Source organism: Hemitrygon akajei, chromosome 4 (assembly GCF_048418815.1).
Source record: "Hemitrygon akajei chromosome 4, sHemAka1.3, whole genome shotgun sequence".
NCBI lineage: Eukaryota > Metazoa > Chordata > Chondrichthyes > Myliobatiformes > Dasyatidae > Hemitrygon > Hemitrygon akajei.
In genome coordinates, this window is record NC_133127.1 from 201,819,282 (window position 1) to 201,838,224 (window position 18,943).

Genomic DNA, 18,943 nt, shown 5'->3' on the forward strand with positions numbered 1-18,943 from the left:
TGCTCTAAAATGGCATCTCATATGCATTCTACAAATTCCCTCCCTTGGGATCCAGAATAAACCTGGTTTTCCCAATCTACCTGCATATTGAAATCCTCCATGATTATTGTAACATTGCCTTTTCTATCGCCTGTTGTAGTTGTTTGGAGACCTGCATATACGCAATTCCCTTCAGGATCTTTTTACCTGTGCAGTTCCTTAACTCTACTCACAAGGATTCTACATCTTCCAATCCTATGTCATTTCTTTCTAATGATTTGATTTCATTTTTTACCAACAGAGCCATCCCACCCCTCTCCCTTCTTGCCTGTACTTTCAATACAATGTGTATCCTTGGATATTAAGCTCCTAGTCACAATCTTCTTTAAACCATGATTTGGTGATGCCCACAACACTGTACATTCCAATCTGTAACTGTGCTACAAGTTATCTACCTTATTCCGTATACTGTGTGCATTCAAATACAACACCTTCAGTCCTGTATTCACCCTTTTCAATTTTGACCGCTGTTTACATTGCAACTCACCCTGTTGACTGCAAATTTGTCCTCTCATCCCAGGTTTGTTGCCATGGTGATCTGGGGGAGATACAGGCGACGCTGATGACGGGATGAGGATCACTCAGCCCACCTGTTGTTGTATCCTGATTAATTTCAGTAAAACAGGTGACGGAGCGGGCCCTGGTAACCACGGAGACAGAGTGAACCTTGGTAACCACAGCGACAGACTGGGCCCCCAGTAACCATGGAGAAAGAGCAGGTCCAGGTAAACACAGTGGCAGAGTGGGACCTGGTCACCAAAGGGACAGAACAGGCCCCATTAACCACATTAAAGGAGTGGGTCATAGTAACCACAGAGAAAGAGAGGGCCCCGTTAACCACAGAGACAGAGGGGGCCCCGTCAACCACAGAGACAGAGAGGGCCCCATTAACCACAGAGACAGAGGGGGCCCCATTAACCACAGAGACAGAGAGGGCCCCATTAACCACAGAGACAGAGGGGGCCCCGTTAACCACAGAGACAGAGGGGGCCCCGTTAACCACAGAGACAGAGAGGGCCCCGTTAACCACAGAGACAGAGGGGGCCCCGTTAACCACAGAGACAGAGGGGGCCCCGTTAACCACAGAGACAGAGGGGGCCCCGTTAACCACAGAGACAGAGGGGGCCCCGTTAACCACAGAGACAGAGAGGGCTCCGTTAACCACAGAGACAGAGGGGGCCCCGTTAACCACAGAGACAGAGGGGGCCCCGTTAACCACAGAGACAGAGAGAGCCCCGTTAACCACAGAGACAGAGGGGGCCCCATTAACCACAGAGGCAGAGGGGGCCCCATTAACCACAGAGACAGAGGGGGCCCCGTTAACCACAGAGACAGAGAGGGCCCCATTAACCACAGAGACAGAGAGGGTCCCGTTAACCACAGAAGTGGGGAGGGCCCAGTCAACCACAGAGAAAGAGAGGGCCCTGTCAACCACGGAGACAAAGAGGGACCTGCTGGCCACAGTGACAGAACTGGTCCCAATAACCACAGAGATAGAGCGGACTTTAGTAACAGTGGCAGTGGATCGGGCCCCTGTGACCATTGTAACCATGGATCCATCCCATTCAATTGTGAAACTGAATGATCCATCTCATTCAATTTCACAACATTTTCCTGGAAAATCATTGAACATTCTTTCCCCTCCCTTTGACCCCAGTAACCATGGACAACGATCCTCTCACCCTGACCATGGTCACCATGGGCAACGGATGCTTCACCCTAACCCAGATAACTTTGGGCAACAGCCTGCTACCCCTGACGCTGGTAACCACGGACAACTTACTCCTACACCAGAACCCAGTAGCCAAGGATTATCTCCCCCTCCCCCTCCCCCTCCCCCACCCCCTCCCCCACCCCCCACCCCCACCCCCCACCCCCTCCCCCACCCCTACCCCCTGCCCCAGGAAGCCTTCGACGTTCAACGCCCAGCCGACGGTCTAAGCTACGACACTTTAACTGGGATGCTCTCCCCCATCACCGGGTGGTGGGCAAGCAAAATATCTGGACGACCAAGGCAGGTCCTGAGCAGATTGCCATCGACACGCAGAGCATGGAGGAGCTGTTTGCCCGCCAAGAGCTTGTCCCCACTGCTCGCAGAAGCTTCCGGGCCCGATCGCCACAGAGGAGCAGCGACATGGAGGTAAGGGAGGTAGCAGAGCAGAGGGAGAGGGGAGAACAGTCAATGTGGAGTTGGGTAGCATTCCTCATTCTCACAAATTTCAACAAATGTTCAAATGAATAAACTCTTCTCGGCGTCCCAGCCGGGTACAGGAATCAATTTTAACTAATGTTTCGATGACAAACTCTGCTATCTTCATTAGGGATGATGCCTGGGCATGTCTAGTCCTGTGATATTTATAACCCCGTCATCTATCCCTCCTGATTGGCTAGTCCTCATCCAATCAATTTCCCACTCTTCCACTTTGTTTACAACCTGATTGGATGAGGACTAACAAATCAGGAGAGATGGTCTAGAGGGGTATAAATACCACAGGACTAAACATGCTCAGCCATCATCCCTGATGAAGATGGCAGAGTTTGTCAGTGAAACGTTGGTTATAATTGATACCTATACCTGGCTGAAAACCCAAGAAGAGTTTATTCATCATATACACCGGGAAATAACTAGATCCATTTTCAAATGTTCAAACATCTCCCTCCACCCGAGGGCTTGGACAAGGGAAACGTTGAGGTGTTTTCTCTGATGGGAGGGTCTCAAATGAAAGGCGTAGTTTTAAGATAAAGGAGAGCTCATTTAAAACTTCAGTTCAGTTGTGGTCACGTCATCATAGGAAGCTTTAGTGAGGGTGCAGAGGAGATTTACCAGGATGCTGGCTGGATTGAAGAACATATGCCTTGGGCATAGGTTGAGTTAGTAAACTCACTGATGATAGAAAGATTAGCGGAGAGGATAAATGATTGTCAAAGAGTACATGATATAGACTATTTGCAGATATGGACAGAGAAGTGGCAGATGGAGTTTAACCCAGTCACATTTGAAGTGTTGCACCTTGGTAGGTCAAATGTAAAGAGAGAGTGCACTTTTAATGGCAAGAGACCTGAGAGTGTTGATGAGCAGAGGGATCTTGGGGGTCCAAGTTCATAGATTCCTGAAAGTGGCAAAGCAGGTTAATAGGATGGTTAGAAAGGCATATGGCATCTTTGCCTTTATTGTTGAGGCATTGAGTTCAAAAGTCAGGAGGTTATGTTGCAGCTTTATAAACATCTAGTTAGGCCACATTTGGAGTATCGATACAGTTGTAGTCACCCTGTTAAAGGAAGGATATTGAGGCTTTGGGGAGTGACTTGACTTGACGTGAGTGCAGAAGGGGTTGCCAGATGCTACTTGGATCAGAGGCCATGTGCAGAAACTAGAGGTGGACAAACTTGGGTTGTTTTCTCTGGAGTGGCAGAGGCTGAAGGGAGATCTGACAGAGGTTAAAAGCTGATGTGGGGCATAGATAAAGTAGACAGACAGTATCTTTTTACCAGCTTTGAAATGGCTAATACCAGAGGGGGTAACTTCAAATAGGTGAGAGGGGCAAGATCTTTTACACAGGGAGTAGTGGGTCCTCGGTCTGCGCTGCCCGGGGTGACGGGTCTCGGACTGCGCTGCCCGGGGTGACGGGTCCCCGGACTGCGCTGCCCGGGGTGACGGGTCCCCGGACTGCGCTGCCCGGGGTGGTAGGACCCTGAGCTGCACTGCCGGGGTTGGTGGTAAAGGCAGAGATGTTCAATAAGCTCTTGCATAGGCACATGGATGTGAGGGAAACGGAGGGATATTGACATTGTGTAGGCAGAAAGGTTTAGTTTAATTGGGCTTTTAAATACTACTTCATAAACAGGAGATTCTGTAGGTGCTGGAAATCCAGGGTAACACACAAATTGCTGGGGAATCTCTGCACGTCAGGCAGCCAATGGAACTTGTTCTTACAGAAATGTGTCTCTGTGACAACACCCCATGTACCATCAGTCTTCAGGCCATCACACTCAGCGTCTTGTACAAATATTATTTTTTGTATGCACCGTGTGAGTTTTTTGGGTGAAGACTCTTCAACAGGACGGTCCTGATGAAAGGGCTCATCCTGAAATGTCGTCTTTTTGTTCCTTTCCATAGATGTTGTCCGACCTGCTGAGTTTCTCGTACATTATGTATGTGTGTGTTGATTTGAATGGTTTAGGACAACATTGCGGACTGTGCTGTGCTGTACTGTTCTATATTCTGAGAGTACAGGAAACACATGACTACTGCACAGCTAGCATGGATCAGGTGGACGGAATAGCCTCAGGTGCAGCAGTAGGAACGTGATTGGGTGGCCCCGTGCTTGGGTTTGGTGTAGTGGCAAATTCGGACCACCAGTGTGCAAAGGCTGACCCTTGGGTTCTGTTTCAGGTCTCCATTCTGGACGCTAAGAAATCCATGAACATCGGGATCTTCCTCAAACAGTTCAAGAGGTGAGGAGCGAGTGCCATCAGTTCAGAGAATGGGCAAAGAAGTGGCAGGTGGAGTCATGTGTAGGGAAGTGTACAGTCATGCGCTTTGGTAGAAAAAAATAAAGGCATAGTCTATTTTCTAAATGGGGAGAAAATTTTAAAAATGGAGGTGGAATTGGAGAATCCTTGTGCAGGATTCCCTAAAGGTTAGTTCACAGGTTGAGTCGGTGGCGAGGAAGGCAAATGCAATGTTAGCATTCATTTCAAGAGGACTAGAATATAAAAGCAAGGATGTAATACTGAGGCTTTAGAACACATTGATCATACTGCACTTGGAGCATTGTGAGCAATTTTGGGTCCCTTATCTATGAAAAGATCTGCTGGCATTAGAGAGTGTCCAGAGAAGGTTCACGAGAATGAACTTGGGAATGAAAAGGTTAACATCTGAGAAGTGTTTGATAGCTCTAGGCCTGTACAGTTTGCTGTGGAGGCCAAATCGTTGGGTTATATTTAAAATGGAATTTGATAGGTTCTTGGTTAGTCAAGGCATCAAAGGTTATGGGGAGAAGGCAGGAGAATGGGGTTGAAAGGGATAATAAATAAGATGGTGGAACAGGCTCATTGGGCTGAACTGCCTAATTCTACACCTACAATACAATGCCCCAATTATTATACTTTATGTCTCAAGCTCTGAATGCAAACATCCCATCTCACCTATCTTGTCTCTTGTAGAACATGGACATGTAGATAATTAGTTTACTATTGTCACCTGTACTGAATTACAGTGAAATATGTTGTTTTGCACCGCCTTTGAGGCAGATCTAGCTGGGCAAACCTAGCTGCACGGAGGAGGTAAAAGGGAAAAAAACAAATACAGAATACAGAAGGTCTCCCTGTATCTGACCGGTAAATGTCCTGCTCCTATTTGACTTTCCAAAATGCAATGGATTCTGGTTCATAGGGACACATTGGTACATCTTGGCCCAATTAAGCAGCTGCCCCCCCACCCAATTACCTGAAGTTTCATGGAAATAATTAAAAAGGAAAAAAGACAAACTACCATTTAACTGAGTAACAAATTATGTATTTAAATGAAATACAGAACAAATTAGAACACTAAGGGAAGATGTAAATAAAATTGAAAGAGTATAGAGAAAATTTACAGGGATGTTGCCAGAACTTGAGTTGTAAGGAAGGATTGAATAGATCAGGAATTTATTTGCTTGGAACATAGAAGATTGAGAGCAGATTTGATAGAGGTATACAAAATTAAGAGGGCTATAGATACGGTAAATACAAGCAGGCTTTTTCCACTGAGGTTGAGTCAGACTAGAACTAGAGGTCATGGGTTAAGGGTGAAAGGTGAAATGTTTAAGGGGAACATGAGGAGGAACTTCTTCATTCAGAGGGTGGTGAGAGTGTGGAATGAGCTGTCAGTGGATGTGGATTCGATACCAACATGTAAGAGGAGTTTGGATAGGTACATGGATGGGAAGGATCTATTTTATTTTTTATTTTATTGATTGAGGTACATGTAGAAGAGGCCTTTCTGGTCCTTCGAGGTGCACCATCCAGCAATCCCCCCCTATTTAATCCTAGCCTAATCTTGGGGCGATTTACAATAACCAAATAATCTACCAACCTGTACGTCTTTGGATTGTGGGAAGATACTGGAGCACCTGGAGGAAACCACGGGGAGGGTGTACAGTATATTTAAAGGCAGCGATGGGAATTGAACCTGGGATGACTTACTGTAAAGCATTGTGTTAAGCACAGTGCTGCTCTGTGGAGGGCTTGGTCGATGGGACGAAGCAGTTTAAAAGTTTTGGCGCCTGTGCTGAAGGGCCTGTTTCTATGCTGTAGTTTCCTACGACTCGATAGCTTCCAGTTTCAGCTGACACTGGTGAAGCTCAGCAGCAAACAAAACAAAGAAAACTACTAACTACTTTATTAATCACATTTTTTCTGGTAAATAATCACCTGTAAAAACCTGTAACTTCCCTTTTGGAGTTGAGCTTTTGAACCACCTGGCACTTTCCTGGTAGGAACTGAAGTTGTGGTGCAGTGTGTACCGGCCAAGTCACAACAGTGGGGTCTAGGCCCAAGAATGGGGAATTAAGCCAATGCTTGGCCATTGGTGAAGCAGGTCTGGAGGCGATTTGATGTGGCAGAACCGAGGCCGAGACCAAAAGCAAGGAAAATCTGCATTTTGGTCAACTTAAGTGCCGGCTGAATTGGAAAGGTTGGCTGCAGGACGATTCGAGGTGGTGGGACATTGGCCCGAGAGTATATTGAAGCGGCAGGACCCAAGAACAAGGAAGGACCTGATGTCTGGACAATTTAAGCACTGGGCCAGAATGAAAAGGTCAGGGTGTTGGGACTGGAGGCGAGGGATGGGTTGGTTCTTTTCGCTGCTCTGTGAAGTTTGCTGGGTTCTGCAGTGTACGGAGACTGTGGCCTGCTCCGACTGCAGTGATGCCTGGATTCATGTCTGTGGATCACTTCTGTAAAACTTCAGTTCTGAGTGCTATTTGCTTTCTTTTATTGTTTGCACAATATGTGTATTCTCTCTGTACATTTTGTGTTTGATGATCTTTTTAATGGATTTCTTTGTTTTGTGGCTGCCTGTAAGGAGACAGATCCCAAGGTTGTATAAAGTATACATAAACAGGAGAAAATCTGCAGATGCTGGAAATCCGAACAACACACACAAAATGCTGGAGGAACTCAGCAGGCCAGGCAGCATCTATGGAAAAAAGTACAGTTGTTGTTTTGTGTCAAGACCCTTCATCAAGACTAGAGGGAAAAAATGATGAGGAATCAGAGTTAGAAAGTGTGGGGAGGGGAGGAAGAAACACAAGGTGATGGGTGAAATAGGGGGAGGGATAAAGAGCTGGGAAGTTCATTGGTGAAAGAGATAAAGGGCTGGAGAAAACGGAATCTGATAGAAGCGGATAGAAGGCCATGGAAGAAAGGAAGGAGGAGGAGCACAAGAGGGAGGTGATAGGCAGGCAAGGAGATAAGGTGACAGAGGGAAAAGGGAGTGGGGAACGATGGGGAGCATTACCAGATGTTCAAAACATCGATGTTCATGCCATCGGGTTGGAGGCTACCCAAACAGAATATAAGGTGTTGCTCCACCAACATGACTGTGGCCTTAATTGCAACAGTAGAGGAGGCCATGGACTGATGTGTTGGAATGGGAAGTGGAATTAAAATGTGTGGCCAGTTGGAGATCCCACTTTTTCTGGCGGACAGAGTGCGGGTGCTTGGCAAAATGGTCTCCTACATCGGGTCTCATCGGTATATAGAAGGCCACACCGGGAGCACCAAACACAGTAACAGACTCAGAGTCTCCCAACAGACTCAGAGGTGAAGTGTCATCTCACCTGGAAGAACTGTTGGGGCCCTAGATGATAGCGAGGGAAGAGATGTAGCAGCGGGCGTAGCACTTGTCTGCTTGCAAGGATAAGTGTCAGGAGGGAGATCAGTGGGGAGGGATGAATGAACAAGGGAGTTGCATGGGGAGTGATCCCTGCGGAAAGCAGAAAGTGGAGGGGTAGGGAGGGAATGGTGTGCTTGGTGGTGGGATCCCTTTGGAGATGGTGGAAATCACAAAGAATTATGTGCTGGTCACGGAGCCTGGTGGGGTCATAGGTGAGGACAGGAGGAACCTTATTCCTTTGGGGTGGCTACTTTGATAATAAATGTACTTTGAACCTTGACTCTATAATTATCAATACTAGTACAGTACTATAAAACTGAGTATTAGTTCCAAATTATAATTGATGGAGGACTTCATCCAGTGGGTGCTGCCATGCTCGTTTGGTTGATTGTAAATAAACAAAATCAGCTTAGATCACAAACAAGAGAAAATCTGCAGATGCTGGAAATCCGAGCAACACACACAAAATTTTTTCCATAGATGCTGCCTGGACTGCTGAGTTCCTCCAGCATTTTGTGTGTAAAATCAGCTCAGATATCTAGTGTAGATCATGAACTGCCTTTATACAATGCTTTTGGCAATTGCATCTTACAAATCTTCATTTTCATTGTAACATTCAAAATAGAAACATAGAAAACCTGCAGCACAATACAGGCCCTTCAGCCCACAAAGCTGTGCCGAACATGTCCTTACCTTAGAATTACCTAGGGTTACCCATAGGCCTCTATTTTCCTAAGCTCCATGTACCCATCCAGGAGTCTCTTAAAAGACCCTATTGTTTCTGCCTCCACCACTGTTGCTGGCAGCCCATTCCACACACTCACCACTCTCTGTGTAAAAAAATTTAGCCCTGACATCTCCCCTTGGATTTGGAGCAAGAAGGCTGCGGGTAAACGGCTAAGGATTTCCGGAGTGAAGGCAGTTTTACTACTCGGGGTAAAAGAGAGGCAAGAGTGCGCAGGCACATGACGTCAGCCAGTAGAGCGGGAAAGGTTTAAAAAGAAGACCACCATATCCAGCGGGCAGCAGAGAGGTAGGGGTTTGACTCAACGGGATTAGGCAGTAACGGGACGAGCTGAGGTAGGTTTAACTGTGTTAATTGCGGAAAGGAAGTAGTATGTGTGTGAGGTCAGTTTTCTGTGCTCAGTGTCAGATGTGGGAGGTCCTGGAGTCTCCCAGCCTCTCGGACGGCCATATCTGTATCCAGTGTGTGGAGCTGCAGCTCCTAAGGGACTGAGTTAGGGAACTGGAGATACAGCTCAATGACCTTCGCCTTGTCAGGGAGAGCGAGGAGGTGATAGGAAGAAGTTATAGGCAGGTGGTCACACCAGGGCCACAGGAGACAGACAAGTGTGTCACAGTCAGGAGAGGGAAGGGGAAGAATCAGGTACTAAAGAGTACCCCTGTAGCTGTACCCCTTTTAATAAGTACTCCTGTTTGAGTACTGTTGGAGCAGACAGCCTACCTGGAGGAAGCAGCAGTGGCCGTGCCTCTGGCACAGAGTCTGGCCCTGTGGCTCAGAAGGGTAGGGAAAGGAAGAGGAAGGCAGTAGTGATAGGGGACTCTATAGTTAGGGGGTCAGACAGGCGATTCTGTGGACGCAGGAAGGAAATTCGGATGGTAGTTTGCCTCCCAGGTGCCAGGGTCTGGGATCTTTCTGATCGCGTCCAAGATATCCTCCAGTCGGAGGGAGAACAGCCAGAGGTTGTGGTACATATTAGTACCAATGACATAGGTAGGAACAGGGAAGAGGTCCTGAAAAAAGACTACAGGGAGATAGGAAGGAGGTTGAGAAGCAGGACCGCAAAGGTAGTAATCTTGGATTTACTGCCTGTGCCACGCGACAGTGAGTATAGGAATAGAATGAGGTGGAGGATAAATGTGTGGCTGAGGGATTGGAGCAGGGAGCAGGGATTCAGATTTCTGGATCATTGGGACCTCTTTTACGGCAGGCGTGACCTGTACAAAAAGGACGGTTTGCACTTGATTCCCAGGGGGACCAATATCCTGGCGGGAAGGTTTGCTAAGGCTACTGGGGAGAGTTTAAACTAGAATTGTTAGGGTGTGGGAACCGAACTGAAGGGTCTGGGCAAGAGGAGGTTGGCTCACAAATAGAGAAAGCTTGTAGACAGTGCGAGAGGGAGGATAGGCAGGTGATAGAGAAGGGACGTGCTCAGACCGAAGGCTTGAGATGTGTCTAATGCAAGGAGTGTTGTCAACAAAGCAGATGAGTTTAGAGCGTGGATCAGTACTTGGAGATATGATGTGGTGGCCATTACAGAGACTTGGATGGCTCAGGGACAGGAATGGTTACTTCAAGTGCCGGGTTTTAGATGTTTCAGAAAGGACAGGGAGGGAGGCAAAAGAGGTGGGGGCATGGCACTGTTGATCAGAGATTGTGTCACAGCTGCAAAAAGGTGGACGCCACAGAGGAATTGTCTACGGGTGTGGAATTGTCTGTGGGTGGAGGTTAGGAACAGGAAGGGGTCAATAACTTTACTGGGTGTTTTTTATAGGCCGCCCAGTAAGGTGGGGAAACAGATCATGGAAAGGTGTAATAATAACAGAGTTGGCGTGATGGAAAATTTTAATTTCCCAAATATCAATTGGCATCTCCCTAGAGCAAGGGGTTTAGATGTGGTGGAGTTTGCTAGGTGTGTTCAGGAAGGTTTCTTGACACAATATGTAGATAAGCTTACAAGAGGAGAGGCTGTACTTGATTTGGTATTAGGAAATGAACCTAGTCAGGTGTCAGGTCTCTCAGTGGGAGAGCACTTTGGAGATAGTGATCATAATTCTATCTCCTTTGCAATAGCATTGGAGAGTGATAGAAACAGACAAGTTAGAAAAGCATCTAATTAGGGTAAGGGGAATTATGAGGCTATCAGGCAGGAAATTGGAGGCTTAAGTGGAAACAGATGTTCTCAGGGAAAAGTATGGAAGAAATGTGGCAAATGTTCAGGGGATACTTGTGTGGAGTTCTGTACGGGTACGTTCCAATGAGACAAGGAAGTTATGGTAAGGTACAGGAACCATGGTGTACAAAGGCTGTAATAAATCTAGTCAAGAAGAAAAGGTTACAAAAGGTTCGGAAAGCGAAGTAACGTTAGAGATCTAGAAGATTATAAGGCTACCAGGAAGGAGCTTAAGAAGGAAATTAGGAGAGCCAGAAGGGGCCGTAAGAAGGCCTTGACAGGCAGGATTAAGGAAAACCCCAAGGCATTCTACAAGTATGTGAAGATCAAGAGGCTAAGACATGAAAGAATAGAACCTATCAAGTGTGACAGAGGGAAAGTGTGTATTGAATGGGAGGAATTAGCAGAGGTACTTAATGAATACTTTACTTCAGTATTCACTATGGAAAAGGACCTTGGTGATTGTAGTGATGACTTGCAGCAGACTGAAAAGCTTGAGCATGTATATATTAAGAAAGACGATGTGCTGGAGCTTTTGGAAAGCATCAAGTTGGATAAGTCGCTGGGACCGGATGAGATGTACCCTAGGCTACTGTGGGAGGTGAGGGAGGAGATTGCTGAGCCTCTGGCGATGATCTTTGCATCATCAGTGGGGAAGGGAGAGGTTCTGGAGGATTGGAGGGTTGTAGATGTTGTTCCCTTATTCAAGAAAGGGAGTAGAGATAGCCCAGGAAATTATAGACCAGTGAGTCTTATCTCAGTGGTTGGTAAGGTGATGGAGAAGCTCCTGAGAGGCAGGATTTATGAACATTTGGAGAGATATAATATGATAGGGAATAGTCAGCATGGCTTTGTCAAGGGCAGGTTGTGCCTTACAAGCCTGATTGGATTTTTTTGAGGATATGACTAAACACGTTGATGAAGGAAGAGTAGTAGATGTAGTGTATATGGATTTCAGCAAGGCATTTGATAAGGTATCCCATGCAAGGCTTATTGAGAAAGTAAGGAGGCATGGGATCTAAGCAAGTCTTGCTTTGTGGATACAGAACTGGCTTGCCCACAGAAGGCAAAGAGTGGTTGTAGGCGGCTCATATTCTACATGGAGGTTGGTGACCAGTGGTATGACTCGGGGATCTGTTCTGGGGCCCTTATTCTTCATGATTTTTATAAATGACCTGGATGAGGAAGTGGAGAGATGGGTTAGTAAGTTTGCTGATGACACTAAGGTTGGGGGTGTTGTGGATAGTGTAGAGGGCTGTCAGAGGTTACAGCGGGACATTGATAGGATCCAAAACTAGGCTGAGAAGTGGCAGATGGAGTTCAACCTAGATAAGTGTAAGCTGGTTCATTTTGGTTGGTCAAATATGATGTCAGAATACAGTATTTATGGTAAGACTCTTGGTAGTGTGGGGGATCAGAGGTATCTTGGGGTCCGAGTCCGTAGGACGCTCAAAGCAGCTGTGCAGGTTGACTCTGTGGTTAAGAAGGCATATGGTGTATCAGCCATAATCAATCATGGAATTGAATTTAGGAGCCGAGAGGTAATGTTGCAGCTATATAGGACCCTGGTCAGACCCCACTTGGAGTACTGTGCTCACTTCTGGTCACCTCACAACAGGAAGGATGTGGAAGCCATAGAAAGGGTGCAGAGGAGATTTACAAGGATGTTTCCTGGATTGGGGAGCATGCCTTATGAGAATAGGTTGAGTGAACTCGGCCTTTTCTCCTTGGAGCGACAGAGGATGAGAGGTGACCTGATAGAGGTGTATAAGATGATGAGAGGTATTAATTGTGTGGATAGTCAGAGGCTTTTTCCCAGGGCTGAAATGGTTGCCACAAGAGGACACAGGATTAAGGTGCTGGGGAGTTGGTACAGAGGAGATGTCAGGGGTAAGTTTTTTACACAGAGAGTGGTGAGTGCGTGGAATGGGCTGCCAACAACGGTGGTGGAGGCGGATACGATAGGGTCTTTTAAGAGACTTTTGGATAGGTACATGGAGCTTAGTAAAATAGAGGGCTATGGGTAAACCTAGTAATTTTTAAGGTAGGGACATGTTTGGCACAACTTTGTGGGCCGAACGGCCTGTATTGTGCTGTTGGTTTTCTATGTTTCTATGTTTCCTCTCATGCTAGCCATTTCGGCCCTGGGCAAAAGCCTCTGACTATCCACACGATCAGTACCTCTCATTATCTTGTAGACCTCTATCAGGTCACCTCTCATCCTCCGTCGCTCCAAGGAGAAAAGGCCAAGTTCACTCAACCTATTCTCATAAGGCATGCTCCCCAAACCAGGCAACATCCTTGTTAATCTCCTCTGCACCCTTTCTGTTTCCACATCCTTCCTGTAGTGAGGCGATCAAAATTGAGCACAGTACTCCAAGTGGGGTCTGACCGGGGTCCTATATAGCTGCAACATTACCTCTCGACTCTTAAACCCAGTCCCACGATTGATGAAGGCCATTGCTCCATATGCCTTCTTAACCACAGGGTCAACTTGCGTAGCAGTTTTGAGTGTCCTATGGATTTGGACCCCAGGATCCCTCTGATCCTCCACACTGCCAAGAGTCTTGCCATTAATGCTATATTCTACCATCATATTCGACCTACCAAAATAAACCACTTCACACTTAACTGGGTTGAACTCCATCTGCCACTTCTCAGCCCAGTTTTGCATCCTATCAATGTCCCGCTGTAACCCCTGACAGCCCTCCACACTATCCACTACACCCCAACCTTTTGTGTCATCAGCAAATATACTAACCATCCCTCTACTTCCTAGTCCAGATCATTTAGAAAAATCACAAAGAGTAGGGGTCACAGAACAGATCCCAGAAGTGCACCACTGGTCTCTGACCTCCATGCAGAATATGACCTGTCTACAACCACTCTTTGCCGTCTGTGGGCAAGCCAGTTCTGGAACTATAAAGCAATGTCCCTTGGATCCCATGCCTCCTTACTTTTGCAGTAAGCCTTGCATGGGGTACCTTATCAAATGCCTTGCTAAAATCTATATACACTACATCTACAGCTCTACATTCATCAATGTGTTTAGTCACATCCTCAAAAAATTCAATCAGGCTCGTAAGGCACGACCTGCCTTTAACAAAGCCATGTTGACTATTCCTAATCATATTATGCCTCCCCAAATGTTCATAAATCCTGCTTCTCAGGATCTTCTCCATCAACTTAGCAACCACTGAAATAAGACTCACTGGTCTATAATTTCCTGGGCTCTCCCTACTCCCTTTCTTGATCAGACATACTTTATTAATCCCGGGGGAAATTGGGTTTCGTTACAGTCGCACCAACCAAAAATAGTGTAGTAATGTAGCAATATAAAACCATAAATAATTAAATAATAATAAGTAAATTATTCCAAGTGGAAATAAGTCCAGGACCAGCCTATTGGCTCAGGGTGTCTGACACTCTGAGGGAGGAGTTGTAAAGTTTGATGGCCACAGGCAGGAATGACTTCCTATGACGCTCATTTGTTGCATCTCGGTGGAATGAGTCTCTGGCTGAACGTACACCTGTGCCTAACCAGTACATTATGGAGTGGATGGGAGATATTGTCCCAGATGGCGTGCAACTTGGACAGCATCCTCTTTTCAGACACCACCGTCAGAGAGTCCAGTTCCACCCCCACAACATCACTGGCCTTTTGAATGAGTTTGTTGATTCTATTGGTGTCTGCTACCCTCAGCCTGCTGCCCCAGCACACAACAGCAAACATGATAGCACTGGCCACCACAGACTCGTAGGACATCCTCAGCATCGTCCGGCAGATATTAAAGGAACTCAGTCTCCTCAGGAAGTAGAGACGGCTCTGACCCTTCTTGTAGACAGCCTCAGTGTTCTTTGACCAGTCCAGTTTATTGTCCATTCGTATCCCCAGGTATTTGTAATCCTCCACCATGTCCACACTGACCCCTTGGATGGAAACAGGGGTCCCTGGTGCCTTAGCCCTCCTCAGGTCCACCACCAGCTCCTTAGTTTTCTTCCCATTAAGCTGCAGATGATTCTGCTCGCACCATGTGACAAAGTTTCCCACCGTAGCCCTGTACTCAGCCTCATCTCCCTTGCTGATGCATCCAACTATGGCAGAGTCATCAGAAAACTTCTGAAGATGGCAAGACTCTGTGCAGCAGTTGAAGTCCGAGGTGTAGATGGTGAAGAGAAAGGGAGACAGGACAGTCCCCTGTGGAGCCCCAGTGCTGCTGACCACTGTCTGACACACAGTGTTGCAAGCGCACGTACTGTGGTCTGCCAGTTAGGTAATCAATAATCCATGACACCAGGGAAGCATCCACCTGCATCACTGTCAGCTTCTCACCCAGCAGAGCAGGGCGGATGGTGTTGAACGCACTGGAGAAGTCAAAAAACATGACCCTCACAGTGCTCGCTGGCTTGTCCAGGTGGGTGTAGACACGGTTCAGCAGGTAGACGATGGCATCCTCAAACTCCTAGTCGGGGCTGGTAGGTGAACTGGAGGGGGTCTAAGTGTGGCCTAACCATAAGCCAGAGCTGCTCTAGAACAAGTCTCTCCAGGGTCTTCATGATGTGGGAGGTCAATGCCACTGGTCTGTAGTCATTGGAGCCACTGGGGCGCGGCATCTTTGGTACAGGGACGAGGCAGGACGTCTTCCACAGGACAGGAACCCTCTGGAGACTCAGGCTCAGATTGAAGACATGGTGAAGTACTCCACATAGCTGGGGGGCACAGACTTTGAGCACCCTGGGGCTGACACCATCCGGGCCTGCAGCCTTGCTTGGGTGGAGACGTTTCAGCTGTCTTCTCACCTGTTCAGCTGTGAAGCCCACCGTGGTGGTTTCAGGTGGGGGAGGGGTGTAGTCACGAGAGCAGGGTGGGGGGCTGTGAGGAGGGGTAGGAGGGGAGAGTGGAGTATGTGTTGGTTAGGGGCTGACAACAGATGAATCATGTGGGGGATGGGCAGGGGCAAGGGAACAACATCCACAACCTTCCAATCCTCCGGAACTTTTCCCGTCCTCATTGATGATGCAAAGATCATCGCCAGAGGCTCAGCAATCTACTCCTTCGCTTCCCACAGTAGCCTGGGGTACATCCCATCTGGTCCGGTGACTTATTCAACTTGATGCTTTCCAAAAGCTCCAGCACATCCTCTTCCTTAATATCTACATGCTCAAGCTTTTCAGTCTGCTGCAAGTCAACCCTACAGTCACCAAGATCCTTTTCCGTAGTGAATACTGAAGCAAAGTATTCATTAAGTACCTCTGCCATCTCCTCCAGTTCCATACACACTTTTCCACTGTAACACTTGATTGGTCCTATTCTCTCACATCTTATCCTCTTGCTCTTTAATAAGATGCAACTTTCCAGGCCGGTGGAGGAGATGGTGTTGCTCTGTTGGTAAGAAATGAAATCAAATCACTAGAAGGAGCTGACAAAGGGCTGGAAGGCATTACATCATTGTGGATAGAGCTAAGGTACTGCAAGTGTGAAAAGACCCTGACTGGAGTTTTATACAGACCTCCACACAAAATTGGTCTACAAATTACAACGGGAGATAGAAAATGCATGCCAAAGGGTAATGTTATAACAGTCATGGGGGTCTTCAATATGCAGGTAGATTGAGAAAATCAGATTGGTTCTGAATTAGGGGTGGGGAATTTCTAGAATGCCTACAAGATGGCTTTTTAGAACAGATAATGAATGAGCCCACCAGAGGATCAGCTATTCTGGATTGGGTGTTGTGCAACAATCTGGAATTGATGAGAGAGATTAAGGTAAAGGGAAAGTGATCATAACGTGATCAAATTTGGGAAGTGGAAGCTTAAGTCAGATTTAGAATAATAGACGGCTATGCGCGAGGGAAATTCTAGGCAGTTTCTAGAGTAGGTTACATGGTTGGCACATTGTGTTATGTGCTGTAAATTTGTATGTTCTATGGTGAGGCCAACATGGAGTATTGTGAGCAGTTTTGGACTCATTATATAAGACCAAAAGACATAGGATCAGAATTAGGCCATTCGGGCCATCGAGGCTGCTGCTCCATTCAATCATGGCTGATGCTTTCTCCTCCTCAACCCCAGTCCCCCGCCTTCTCCCCGTAACCTTTGATGTCATATCCAATCAAGAACCTATCAATCTCTGCCTGAAATACACCCAACGACCTGGCCTCCACAGCTGCATGTGCCAACAAATTGCACAAATTCACCACCTTTTAGCTAAAGAAATTTCTCCGCATCTCTGTTTGGAAAGGGCACCCCTCTATCCTGAGGCTGTGCCCTCTTGTCCTGGAATCTCCCACCATGGGAAACATCCTTTCCACATCTACTCTGTCTAGGCCTTTCAACATTCAAAAGGTTTCAATGAGATCTCCCGTCAACCTTCTGAATTCCAGCGAGTACAGACCCAGAGCCATCAAATGTTCCTCGTATGATAACCCTTTCATTCCTGGAATCATCCTTGTGAACCTCCTCTGGGCCCTCTTCAATGATAGCACATTTTTTCTAAGATGAGGGGCCCAAAACTGTTCACAATACTCAAGGTGAGGCCTTACCAATGCCTTACAAAGCCTCAGCATCACATCCTTGCTCTTGTATTCTAGACCTCTTGAAATGAATGCTAACATGCCATTTGCCTTCCTCACCACCAACTCAACCTGCAAGTTAATCTTCAGGGTGTTCTGCACAAGGACTCCCAAGTCCCTCTGCATCTCAGATTCCTGGATTTTCTCCCTGTTTAGAAAATAGTTTGCACATTTATTTCTACTATCAAAGTGTATGATTATGCATTTTCCAACATTGTATTTCATTTGCCACTTTCTTGCCCATTCTCCTAATCTGTCCAAGTCCTTCTGCATCCTACCTGTTTCCTCAACAGTACTGCCCCTCCACCAGTCTTTGCATCATCTGCAAACTTGACAACACCATTTATTCCATTGTCTAAATTATTTATATACAGCATAGAAAGAAGTGGTCCCAACACCAACCCCTGTAGAAGACCACTAGTCACTGGCAGCCATCAGACAAGGATCCTTTTATACCCACTCGCTGCCTCCTACTAATCAGCCAATGCTCTAACCATGTTAGTAACTTTCCTGTAATACCATGGGCTCTTAACTTGGTAAGCAGTCTCATGTGTGGCACCTTGTCACACATTATCTTAGAAAGAATGTGCTGAAAGTGGAGAGGGTTCAAAGGAGTTTCATGAAAATTATTCTAAGATTGAATGGCTTGTCATATGAAGAGCGTTTGATGGCTCTGGGCTTGGATTCATTAGAATTCAGAAGAATGAGGGTTGACCTCATTGAAACCTATCGAATGGTGAAAGGCCTTGACAGAGTGGATGTGGAGAGGGTATTTCCTATGGAGGGAGAGTCTAAGATCAGAGGACGCAGCCTCAGAATAGAGGGAAATCGTTTAAGAACAGAGATGAGGAGGAATTTCTTTAGCTAGAGAGTGGTGAATCTGTGGAATTCTTAGCCACAGGCAGCTGAGGAGGCCAAGTTTTTATGTATGTTTAAGGCAGAGGTTAATAGATTCTTGATTGGTCAGGGCATGAAGGGATGTGGGAAGAAGGCAGGAGATTGGGGCTGAGAGGGAAAATGAATCAACCATGAAGAAAGTCGGAGTAGATTTGATGAGCCAAATGGCCTAATTCTGTTCCTATATCTTATGGTCTTTATTCATTGTCCTTTGTGTTTCAGTCTGGTTTTAATGTTCTGTGTATTCACAAACTTTGTGTTTCAGTCTGGTTACTCTTATTTTTTGAAACTGCAATGAGTCAACCTGTTTAATATTTTCTCGCTGGGCAACAATGGTTAGTGTGGTCTGATTGGGCCAAAGAGGCTCTTTCTGTTCTAACCACTTTGATCATCACTTTGAACCCTCTCTGAATCCATATTGTTAACTATCCTCCAGAGTGGTTGCCCTAATGACAGATCTACTTCTGTACTCCAACCCCTCTGGGGTCCACAACCATGCCAGCTTGATTTGCTCGTAAATTTCTACAGATGTTTTGTGGAGAGCATTCTAACTGGTTGCATCACCATCTGGTATGGAGGGACCACCAGACAGGATTGGAAAAGCTGCAGAACATTGTAAGCTCAGCTACCTCCATCACGGG

The 18,943-nt window shown here is 46.6% G+C and overlaps 1 protein-coding gene across 1 annotated transcript in view; it reads left to right on the forward strand.

Annotated features, from left to right (window-relative positions):
• Nucleotides 1-1,748: 1,748 nt before the first annotated feature.
• LOC140726052 (FH2 domain-containing protein 1-like) overlaps nucleotides 1,749-18,943 on the forward strand; it is a 91,344-nt gene continuing 74,149 nt past the window's right edge. Inside the window, exons 1-3 of the mRNA XM_073041948.1 lie at nucleotides 1,749-1,803; nucleotides 1,944-2,179; nucleotides 4,433-4,494. Coding sequence (XP_072898049.1) covers nucleotides 1,749-1,803; nucleotides 1,944-2,179; nucleotides 4,433-4,494 — 353 coding nt within the window. The remainder of the gene's footprint in view (nucleotides 1,804-1,943; nucleotides 2,180-4,432; nucleotides 4,495-18,943) is intronic.